General features: G+C 50.3%; 4 protein-coding genes across 4 annotated transcripts; all 4 read right to left on the reverse strand.

Moving 5' to 3' along the window:
- Positions 1–375: 375 nt before the first annotated feature.
- T069G_04593 (uncharacterized protein) lies at positions 376–951 on the reverse strand (the record flags this gene model as incomplete). The annotated part of the gene is made up of 2 exons (XM_056171803.1): positions 376–476; positions 546–951. 2 exons carry the CDS (start codon positions 949–951, stop codon positions 376–378), a joined length of 507 nt encoding a protein of 168 aa, XP_056028661.1.
- A 3,415-nt stretch (positions 952–4,366) lies between these two features.
- T069G_04594 (phage lysozyme domain-containing protein) lies at positions 4,367–5,170 on the reverse strand (the record flags this gene model as incomplete). The annotated part of the gene is made up of 1 exon (XM_056171804.1): positions 4,367–5,170. The coding sequence occupies one exon, from the start codon at positions 5,168–5,170 to the stop codon at positions 4,367–4,369; it is 804 nt and encodes a 267-aa protein (XP_056028662.1).
- A 1,230-nt stretch (positions 5,171–6,400) lies between these two features.
- Positions 6,401–8,058, reverse strand: T069G_04595 (fungal zn(2)-Cys(6) binuclear cluster domain-containing protein; the record flags this gene model as incomplete). Its single annotated transcript, XM_056171805.1, has 5 exons — positions 6,401–7,039; positions 7,091–7,127; positions 7,257–7,484; positions 7,556–7,846; positions 7,934–8,058. 5 exons carry the CDS (start codon positions 8,056–8,058, stop codon positions 6,401–6,403), a joined length of 1,320 nt encoding a protein of 439 aa, XP_056028663.1.
- A 758-nt stretch (positions 8,059–8,816) lies between these two features.
- On the reverse strand, positions 8,817–9,851 carry T069G_04596 (alpha/beta hydrolase fold domain-containing protein; the record flags this gene model as incomplete). The annotated part of the gene is made up of 1 exon (XM_056171806.1): positions 8,817–9,851. The coding sequence occupies one exon, from the start codon at positions 9,849–9,851 to the stop codon at positions 8,817–8,819; it is 1,035 nt and encodes a 344-aa protein (XP_056028664.1).
- Positions 9,852–11,191: the final 1,340 nt, after the last annotated feature.

Below are 11,191 nucleotides of genomic sequence, written 5' to 3' on the forward strand. Positions count from 1 at the left end.
ATTTTAGTATTGTATTTGTAAAATGGTTTGTGCTTTGATGCATAGTATACATGTAAATTGACATGGGCATCAATCTGTGTTGCGTTACACATTACATGTAAATGAGGACAGGGTATCTTGAGAAAATAAAATAAAAAAGAAGAAGAAGATAAAGCAAAATGGAAAATTTGCCGTGAGACAATGAGATGAGATGAAATGAAATGAAATGTAAAACCCAAAGCGCTTCGCCGAAATTTTGTGTCCAGTCCAAGAAAAACGCCTTTCTGAAAAAGTATACCCATCATATCGTCCTCATCTACCGCGCTTCATTCGAAGACATAACAATTGCGGGTGGTAGTAGTTTGTAAGAGTGTCAGGTCGTATCAGGCCAAGGATTTAATGCCTGGGCTGTCGGAGACAGCGATTGAGCATCTCCCAGCCCTCGTCGGGCAGATCGACGACAGAGTCGTTTAGCGTATCGAGAATAAATGGATTTGCTGTATTTTGTCATGTCAGCACTTCCGTCTTTCTTTGCGTCAGCGGGTCTTTTAAGGGCAAAAGCTTACGCATAAGAGAGAGGGCCATGTCTCCCGCTCCAACGGCCATATCCATTCTGGCTGAGGTGTAGCATCCATATCGCTCTTGGAGCTCCAACATGGTCTTCCACAGCTCCTTGGTCGCATCAGGGCTCATGCCGCCGCAGCTCAGTACGGAGCATGTGCTTCCCTGGCGACTGCGCTCATACTGGGGGGTGGAAGGGCGGCGCTCAGACATTGTGTGGACTGAATGCATAATTGAGGGTGCAACAGAGGCAGATGAAGATACCACAGAAGAGTTGCTAGCGGTAACGGTGGTGGCGGCGGTGGTGATGCTGTTGATGTGGATGATAGAGTTGAGCTGGCCGATTTCAAGGTCGTCGCTTATAGAGGACCACTGAGAGCTGATTGATGAAGAAGAAGAGCAGCGGCGCATTGTATGCCGGAGATGGCGGATCGGATCAGCGGGCTCTTTGTTGTTTCCGGGGGCGTGCGAGCAGCAATTGTGGTTATTGTTTTGGCTCACGCGCACACACAAAGGGAGGACTCTGAAGCTTTCACGCAACAGCAGGATGGAGCAGATTATAAGTCAAAGAGACTACAGGACAAAGAGAGATTGTTCTACAGTCAGACCACTTTTTCTCAACGAGCAGAGCAGAGTAGCAGCGAGAAAGAGGAGGTGAGAGGGGGACTGGCGCTCGACTTATACGCAGACGTCGCCTCGTGCCAAAAAGGGCGCCAAGTTGCACCAAGCAGATGCATGACAAGCTCGGCAAGACGCCCGATTTCCTTTCCCTGCTTGCCTGACGTCGATCCAGAGCGTGTCTCAGTTCACCAGGAGGGAGTGGGTCACGTTAAGTCGATGCCGAAGCTGGGCTTGAAGCTTGAATACGTGGCTGGCAGTCATGCTACCTCAGATTTGGAAACGGGTAATCCGCCATGGAGCTTGTAGCCGCTGAGTAGCAGCATGTACCCTCTCTGCTGTCTCCGTTTTGTTTTCTACTTTGTTGGCAGAAATTTTGAATTTGCCAAATTCTAAAAAAAGGAGTCATCCATCGCCAGGGATGAGATAAAAGGGAAAAGAAAACTCTGCAAACTGGAGAATGGCTTTGTTCAATTCCCACCGCACTTGACTATTTGCGTCGTTCACGTTCCTGTGCCCCTTGACTAGCATCGCAAGCCATCAAGGCACACACACGAGCTGCACGCTGAGGATTTCTGCATCTTATTTGGCCTGCCCTTTTCCGGGATCCCTGGACCCCCCGTCTTGTTTCGTACGGCCGCATTACAAACCTCGCCCAGAGCGGCAAGGACTACGCCAACAGAAGGAAAAAGCCAGAAGAAGGCGAAGAAGATGGCAAAGAGAATGAATAGAAGAAAAAAAAATTGATAAAAAAACGGGTTGGTGTCGTCAACGAAGTCGCGATTGGCTCGGTGTCCAGGGATTTTAATTACGGCACGGAAATGCGTGACTAGCATCGAGTCACCAGTGCCCAACCAAGCTCACTAGACAGGGTTCGACTCATTCGAAAGATGCATGCGCCAGATGTGACGCTCCAAGTGCCGGCCAGGCGGCATTTGCTGGATCCATGGATATACCGGCTGGATCGAGAATCGTGAAGCCGTAAAGCCCGTGAAGAAGAAGAAAGAAGAAGCGGTCGACTTTGATGGGGCCACCACACCATCACGACCAGCATCCAGAGTCATCTACAATTCCAGAGTATCCAGAATTTTCCATCCACAGTCTGTCGACATTGTCGTAAGGATGAGGCGAGAGAATGCCAGTGGGTGCGGCCGGCGTCACACGGGCGACCGGGGTGACCTCGCAGACCGAAGCACACGCAAAGAGTTGACGCTTTTCTCCGTCTCCTTCATATCTTTTTGGTGTTTTGCCCTCCTTCTTTTTCGTCCCTCTCGTCATGCACGAGTCGTACATCGTGCGTGATCCGGCATTGCTATGAGAGAAAATTCTGCGTTTCACACTCCGTAACCAGGGGAGGGCAATCATACCACACCCCCATGAGCGCGAAAAAAAGAAAAGTCTGCTTCCCGTATCAACCGGCCGGGCGCGGGCGCGGATACGGCATGACTCTAGTGATTCACGATGGACTCGTCTTGTCGCGGATGGTTGTCACAATAGATCGGTCATGTTGATGCCTACGGCCGATAGCTGCATGTATTTGTCTCATCACATAGTCCTTCACACCCTACTTTGCACATCCAAGGGCGGATTGAATTACTAATTCTCACCCGCTCCTCGTCGTATCTATGGCTGCCTTGGTTCGGGGAATGGCGGCGATGATGCGAGTATAGCCGACTAAAGACAGTTGCTCTCGATCCGTCCAGTCCTTTGACAGAGACCCGAGACACAGGAGGTTCGTAGCATTAAGCGACAAAGGGAGCACTAACACGAACAAGCATGAATAACCGGAGCGGGGGAAGAAAGGAAACAGGTCACCGCGGCGCTGATCTTTTGCCGTTTGGAATCTACTGGATTGCCTTGTAAGGAAGCTATTCAGATGCAAATGCAGCCGGCCTCGGAGATGCAAATGCTTAGCTAAAACGGCATGCATTTTGCTAAACGGCATCTTCGATTTTACCAAAGCACATGTAAACACATGCTAAACAAGTAAACGAAAAGCTGAGCTGAGCTGAGCGCAGAACAAGCTTTGGAGCGAGGTGAAGCTTGTGCTCTGAGCCCCGTTTGCCGCTTTGCCCTAGGCAAGGGAAGAATCATGTGAGAGCCCGGATGCACGCGGGAGGGGCCTTGGTTGGAGCGGATTGTGGATTTTGAGCCTGGTTTACTTGGGAGCCTAAATCACAACCGCGTCCATGATTCTCCAGTTTTGTTAGCTTCATGGTATGTTGTTTTCTCCAGCTGATGCTGTTGTGGCTGCTGCTAAGCCATTGAAAAGTCCACAAGTAATGAGGAAACAGCTGTTTGACACGTATCAAGGAGGGCAATGCTAAATAGTTTAATGCATCATATTCCTCCGCCCGGCTTCAGCCCTGACCAGGGGGGGCTTTACCGTATACTCGTAAAAAAACAGCCAGGGTGGGGGCACGTTTGTTTGGCAAGACGTTTGAGTTGAGGGCTTCTTGCATAGGAGTCACTACGTAACCAATCGCCCTGCAATTCGAAGCACACGGCCATCCCGATTTTCTGGATCGGGAGGGCATCCGATCGAGCCGCCTCGACCAATTCAAATTCAAATTGGCATTTGATTTCCTTGAACCCTGAAATTCGAAGGGCCCATTCATTTGCGGTCTAGGGCGAGAGGGCTGATCTGATGCTCGTCTACCGCAAGCCACGCCCGACCCTTCCGTAGCCGAACGACGAATGGGATTCACACTTTGTGGTAACGTGATGCCAAACGTTGACGTTTTCTCTTCTTAATGGGGGCAACACGTGCGCAAGGCGTTGCTCTTGGCGAGGGCTTCACCTGGTTGCTGGGACACGTAGATTGTGGTGGCTCAATCCCATCAGCTCGACGTGTCTGTCTGTCTGTCTGTCTTGATAGGGCCTGCAATTGCAGCTGCAGCTGCTTACTTGGCTAATATATGCACGTGTAAGCATATCACAGTTGAAGGATTCGATAATATGATGAAGCTGAAAAAAAGTGCAATTCAATTCGTCTATTTCTGCATGAGGAATCCCCCAGTAAGCCGCGATAAAGAAACAAAACACAAAGAAAAAGAAGTGACTTCTATCTACTTGCATCTACCTCCTGGTCCCCTAAATCGCCCCAAATCAACACTTCGCCACCCTGGGCCATTTTATCCCAATTATTCAGCAGGTAGGGCTGAGTAAAGTAACCAAGCCCATCAGCTCAGCTTACTTGACCATTACTTCACTGGCACTTTGGATAGGCCTGCTTCGATGACGCCGTCTTGAACAGCTTGACCTCGTCCTTGCGGCGAGCCTCGAGGCCTGGCAGCACTTTTCCTCCTGCCATGCGCCACTTGGGAAGTTCCTCTGCGGCAACGGTGTTGGCAGCTTCGCCGTTGTTGAGGCGCTTCACGAGAGTCGATGTCTTTGCGTTACCGCAGCCGACGTTGAAGACCCAGGAGGTTAGGGCCGCCCACTGGTTGGCATTGAGCTTGGGCTTGTCGTTGAGATAGTCGGCGAGGCACTTCGTGTACTTGGGCAGGTCGTCCAGCAGCAGCTCCTTGGCGGTGGTCTTGGTCAGGGGGAACTTGTACTTGACCTCTCTGCAGTTCTTCTGCTGGCAGAGATGGCCGTAACCAACCGTGGGCAGGCCAATGGGGTCGGGCTTTGGGCTGGCGACGAAGCCCTCCCATTTGGCGATGAGATCGACGCCGGCGGTGTTGATGGTCTTGCAGTAGCTGGAGGACGAGGAGCCGCCGCCAGAGGAAGCAGTGCACTTCTTGGTTACGTAGCCGCTGGAGCCCGTCTTGACGTAGTAGTCGGCGACGTAGCAGCCGTCGGCGGTCTTATCCCAAATGCTGTTGCCATTGACGCTGGTTCCCGCTGTCTGACAGCTTATGGAGATGTCCTGGTTCTTCTTGTAGGACTTCTTGATGGCGTAGCTGGTGCCGGGTCCGGTGCGGCAATTGACAACATCGCCAGTGATGGGGTAGGCGCTGACGATGGATGCCAGGGAGAAAACGAGAGCGGCAAAGGCAGTCTTCATTTTGTAGGTTGTAGTGTATGTGGTATGTGTTGTAAGGTGAATATGTTGTAAAATGATGTGCTGGGGAGATGTGGTTGATGCTTCTGTGGTATTGATGAGTCTTTGTTGTGATGCTGGATGCTTCGAATCAACAACTCGAGGGCTTCATCATCCTCTTTATATATTCGCATGATGGCCTAGATCGCTGAAGATATTTCCATCTCGCATTCATCGCATCCTGAGCAAACTTGTCCATTGCCGTTGCCAAAGACGAACAGTTGCCTCTTTCGTGATGCGGCTGAAGATCCATCAACAGGACCTGCATTAGGCCTGATCTGAAAATAGACATGAAAGCGACGCTGACTTGTGAATTCTCTCTCCAATTTCGCACTCAATGCCTGGCATCAAAGTGTCCGTGCGACGAGATTCGGCCGATTGATTACTGCTCTCTGGCGACGCTATTTGCCGATTCAGTATGCTCCGCGATATGTCGCATCGTCAAGTCCCCAGAGAAACAAGTCAGGTCCCTGGAGAAACAAAACATGGACCATCTATCTTTAGCATCAGCACCCCATCTAGACCTTCAAATTAATTTAAAAATTGCTATTTACAGACCTTCAGCTGAGTTGGGGGATCTGCCCGATCTCCCGCTTGTTTATGGTTATGGTTATGGCTTCCCGTAAGACGGGGCAACACGATGCCGCGTTTACTCTCAACAAGGATGTTGTCTGCCCATGCTTATTTATCCGCAAGGCTGCAAAGGTCTTTGTCGGTGGGTCCAATCGTAGCCTTTTCAACTGTTGATCATTATTTAATTTAACTCTCTCTTCTTCCTTTACAGTCTGGAGCGACTTTTGCTATAATTAGACAAGGTAAGGCCGAAGGCAATTGAAGCGGCGTGATTCAACTCACGAGATGCCCATGACAACGAGTCAAAGGATTATTTTCCAAGTTTCGATTTGTCAACCCCAACAGGGGTATGTATGTCTGTCTAGACTCTAATACAGTGAAATATATGACACAGTCGGCCCAGTTGGTTCCGCTCTTTCATGTGTCCGATAAGCAACGCTCGCAATTCCATTCCAGCATCATGCTTGTCGCTAAAGCATGCCAAATAAACCGCATATCGCTGCGCATCCAGAATGCATTATAACTGCTATTCCAAAAACGACAAAGGGAATCAATAACAAGAGAGGAGAAGTGAAGAAGAAATGAAGAAAAGAAATCAAAGGAGAGGAGGATGCTCGCTGGCTATGCTTCTAAAAGACCCGTCTCTCTACCAAACTGCTGATACACAGACACGCTATTCAACGGAAACGCCATGACTTCTTCATAAGAGTGAAACCCGTTACACCGCTGGCACAAGAAGCCCGGTTCGTTTTTCAAAATGTTGCAGATTTCGAGAATCGCTCGCAGTCTGTACTTTGCGAACAGCGGAACGTCGATGCGCGGCAGGGATACTGTCAGCGAGACAACAACGGCGTACATGTGCAAAAGGAAGACTAGCAGGAACGGGTTCTTTGCGCTGAGGGAGACGTAGGAGGCGGCTGAGTTCTTGACGAACCACGCGGTGAAGGGGTAGACGAGGCGGTATTGGTCTTCGGCGGAGAGGTCGGAGCCGAGCCGTTCATGGACGAGCCGCATGACGTCTCGGAGTTGACGGAGCACAGCTGAGAGGTCGCGATCGCCCTGGAAGCAAAAAGCTAGGCCGTTGACTGAGCCGATGCCCTCGGCTAGGAGCGTCTTGATGAGGGCGAAGCGATGTTCCATGTCTCCTGTCTCGGGTGGAGATGCGGCTGCTTGCTCTTCGGTTTCGTAGTGCGTTGGCTCGAATGTAAAGATTTGGTGAAAGGCCGACCGTTTGAGCCAAGGCTTCATCCGGGTGGCCACCTGCTCTACTGTGAGCGGTGTGGAAGAAAGAATGACTTTGTCGAGGCTTACTGTAGAGATGTTTCCTGCTAGTGTCATCAGGGAGCGACTATTGCAAGTAACGGTTAGCTAATCCATGGTTTATGTGACACGGGCTTGTGTTTTTGTAGTGTTGTTTGGTTTAATTAATCGTTGGTTTGATTAATCTTGTCAGAGGTAATAATTTCAAGTTACTTACTGGTCGGACATTATATATGAACACCCTAGTGACGCGGCTAGGATTGCATCAGCATTCTCTTTGGAAAAGCACCCCATTGCTCGATATAGTCCGTGAAGAGCCTGTTTCCGGTATTGATATGCATCCTGAGAAGCCTCGTGTGACTTTGTGGTTACTGCAAGTCGCTGGGCCGATGTAGCAGCCAAGGTATGTGCAACAAAGTCGTAGTGTGTTGCCAGTTGGAAAAGCCTAATCAAACAGTCAGCCCATCAACTTGAAAGTCTCTATCAAGACTGTTGCTATTCAAGCTCAACACTTACACGCCCATCTCACCCCATAATAGGCAAATGTTAGTTGTGTTGCTCAAGTCGAGGATGTTGGCAACCAAAGCCATCTTGTAGATGTACTTCAAGTCCTTCATGTCCATGTTGTGCCAACTTGGAGATGGTGCCAGCGATACAAACGGTGGTTCCCCTGATTCTTTCCATTGCTCGCATGATTTTTCAATGTCTACCGGCCACCACAGAGCTGAGGCCTCCTTTTCGTCTGGGTCTTCCACCTCAGTCTGGTCGGGGTACTTGCATGTAATCTTTGACGAGAGGCATCTGTGACTGCAAAGAAAAACAAAACTCGAGTCATTAGCATGAAATTAAGTTGCTTTGAAATAGAAAAAAGGGGGAAAGAGAAGAAAGACAAACCATGTTGGTCGAAACTCATCACACTTGACATGTCGCTGCTTACAAGCTTGACAGCCAAACTTTGATTTCGTGTGACTTCGCCGCAACACAGGTTTCACGGTCGCCATGTTTCCAAGCAACTCCATTTGCTCTGTCAAGTCAACTTCTGAACTGGGTTCCCTCCTATTCATTAATGATTGCATGTTCTCAGCCCTGTCCCGCCAGTTTCGCCTAGGAGGGAACCAAGGGGAGATAGGGCTTGTGGGGGCGAGGGTTTGCCACAACGAGATGTATGTCGCCTAGATAGATTTAGATCCGCATGGGACTCTATTCCTCCCTTTCGTAAAACACTCCGTGGTTAGCACAAGAACCTCCGCGGGATCTAAAGACTTGGGCCTTTTGGGGGCTGGTTGTACAGTAGCGCGCCCCCCCTTGGCAATGACAAATGCACGTTTAGAAACCAGCCTAGCTTATTTGTGTTTGTTGTGCTCAACTAGCTCCCAAGACTTCGTATTTTGGAATTCGATAAATCAAAAAGGATTCGAAAAAAGCACGCTTTCGCCTTACCAGCAAGACAAACGACAACAGCCGCGCGGGTTCTCGCCTGTTAGACTGTGGGACTTGTGTTACTCCACATATTAAGCTATGGGTTGCTTTGTTGTAAGAATTGGTTTTCCCCAAAAGGAACTTGCATGCTGACAAGAGCAAGAGAGGAAAAGGGAAAAGAGGGGACCGTGGACCGGTTTATATACATTGTAAATTATACCCCCCTTAAAAAGATCATTTCCGCTATTGGCAGTAAGTTTGTAATCGCAGCATTTGCCAGACCCCCATATATCTATACACGTATAATAGAAAACCGGGAAGGGATCATACATGTAGTCTCTTACACGTCGCCAGTTTTTTAATGGTGATGATTTCCCAGGGCCGCCACCTCGATGACCGCGTCTGCAAAAACCTGGGGGCTCTGTAAGGGGATGTTCTCGCCACACCCATGCACAATGTGATGCACCCGAGGCCCTGCAAAGTGCTGGGCCGTGGACGATCCATCGGTTGCAGGAAAGACTGGCGCTTGGTCTGGATCCAGCGTCACGGAGGGGGCGTGGATGGAAGGCAGCGAGTCGAGCCTCTCGGCCAACTCTGCGTAGGCCGGGTCTCCAGGCGCGTAAAGCAGGCGGTTGCGGTAAAAGTTGGTCGCGATCTCGACGTAGTCTGGGTTGCGAAACGCCGGAACCGCAGCGTCGAGCTCAGCTTGAGTATAGTTCCACTGTGGGCTGTTCTTGGACCACAGCGTCTCAGCCCATCCCCGCGTGTCATTGGCGAGGCCGCCGAATCCTTGCGGTGTGAGAAAGACGTAAAAGTACCAGCGGTTAGCCAGGGACGCGGGAGGCGCGATCGCCCACGCCGTCTGGCGATTCTGGATCAGGTATGAATTTGCAGCCACCATGCCGGAGCATCTACCCGGCCACAGGGCTGCTGCCGCGTTGACGGCCACCGTGCCCCAGTCGTAGCCGGCGAATATCGCCTTGTCAATATGCAGAGCGTCCATCAGGTCGACGATATCCTTGCCGAGGGCGGCCTGCTCTGCACTACGTGGGGTTGTGGGAGACAGGAAGGTCGTCGTGCCGTAGCCTCGCATATACGGGACAATCAAACGATATCCCTGCACCATCAGCTTTGGCACCACATCGACGTAGGTGTCGATGGAGTAAGGGAAGCCGTGGACCAAGATGACTACCGGCGCGCTTGAATCGCTCGGTCCCGAGTCATAGTAAGCGATGGACAGAGTGGAAGTGTTGGCATGGCGGATGGGCGTCAGCGTTCGTTGGAGGCCTGACTCGAGCTCTATCGCGGTTGAACAGCTCGACAAACTAATAAGCAAACCAAGAAGGAAAACGCCTCGGATAGGCTTTCTGAGGAAAGACAGGGGGTACAGCATAGTTTAGTTGCAGAAAATAGACTCAGAGACAACGTTGTATTATCAAGATGCCAGAAGTCCCTGGGGCCTATCGAGATGGGAATACTCGGCGAGATTAATCAAAGCAAAAGTCTTTCCGACAGAGACAACCAAACAGTTCATATATATAACAATTGTTACAAGCCTTGCCCATCTTTCTCTCTCCTATGACCGATGGAGGTTGGACTAACACCGAAATTACACCTACGGCGATAGTACACAATCAATGTCGATTTTTCTGCATGGAGATGCCTAGCCTCGGCGTTCTGAAGCAATGTTTTGCGTTGAGACCCCTCAGAAATGGCCAAAGCACGATGCAATTCACAGCAGTAGTTTGCCATACTATCACCATACGAACCAAAGTTGAGCTAACAAACAACATGATCTTCACTATGAGGCTCCGCTTGAACAGGGTCGGCAAGCCAGCCTGGTAGGGCGCAGCATAGCTCTTTTTAGATAGCTGCTTTTGTCAGCGTGTCAGATTTTAGCGGCGGCCGCGACAATTGGTGGAGCGGAAGTCCGCACAAAAGAATCTCCATCTGTCGATTGGGCGATCTAATGGCATAAAGGTCTGGGGAGGGCCAGTTCCGGAAGTGGATGTGTTGAGCAGGTTTCTTGGAATTTGGAATATAGGCGGTAGGGCTGTGGGATAGTTGGCCAAAGCATCTCAACTGAGACAGCAAAGAGGTGTGGAATCCTTGTTCAACTCGCTCCCCCAAATAAGGCGGAATGGTTTCCGATCCCTGTTCTCCCAGTGCCATATCTTTTCATACGTGTATATATGTATTTTGGGGAACCGATCCCTGTAAGCAAATCCTCCCGCTAGACTGGCACCAATTTTGCCTCCAATGAGCCAAAGTCAGTGGCACTTGGCACTTGCATTGAGACTAATAAGACCGTCAACTCAGGTCAGAACCTTGGATCCTGAATTGGACCAGTCAGACACAAACTGTCTCTTTTACCCCGGCTAATTGGCCGGTGGCCGGCGACTCAGGTGCAACAACTCGTCCGAGTTAGCCATGCGAAGCAACCAGACTTCGGGAGATGGCACGGGAGAAGGGTCGTCGATCAGACTAAACTACTAAGAGCATTCTTTGCGTTGCATTGGGCACAAAAAGAGCAGCCCTACGCAACCTTGCGGCCTCCTTAATATCAATTACGAATGGAACCACTATGGATTACGGTGGCTTATTGCCTTGGTCAGTTAAAACGTGATTATTAAACAACAAAAGAACCCTCTCATCCTCTCTTCAACTTGCCTCACTGGGCCAGACATACAGACAGGGGTCGGGCACAGACCGACAAAGCTTAACACTTGTTTA

The sequence above is a fragment of the Trichoderma breve genome, chromosome 3, assembly GCF_028502605.1.
Source record: "Trichoderma breve strain T069 chromosome 3, whole genome shotgun sequence".
Taxonomy (NCBI): Eukaryota; Fungi; Ascomycota; class Sordariomycetes; order Hypocreales; family Hypocreaceae; genus Trichoderma; species Trichoderma breve.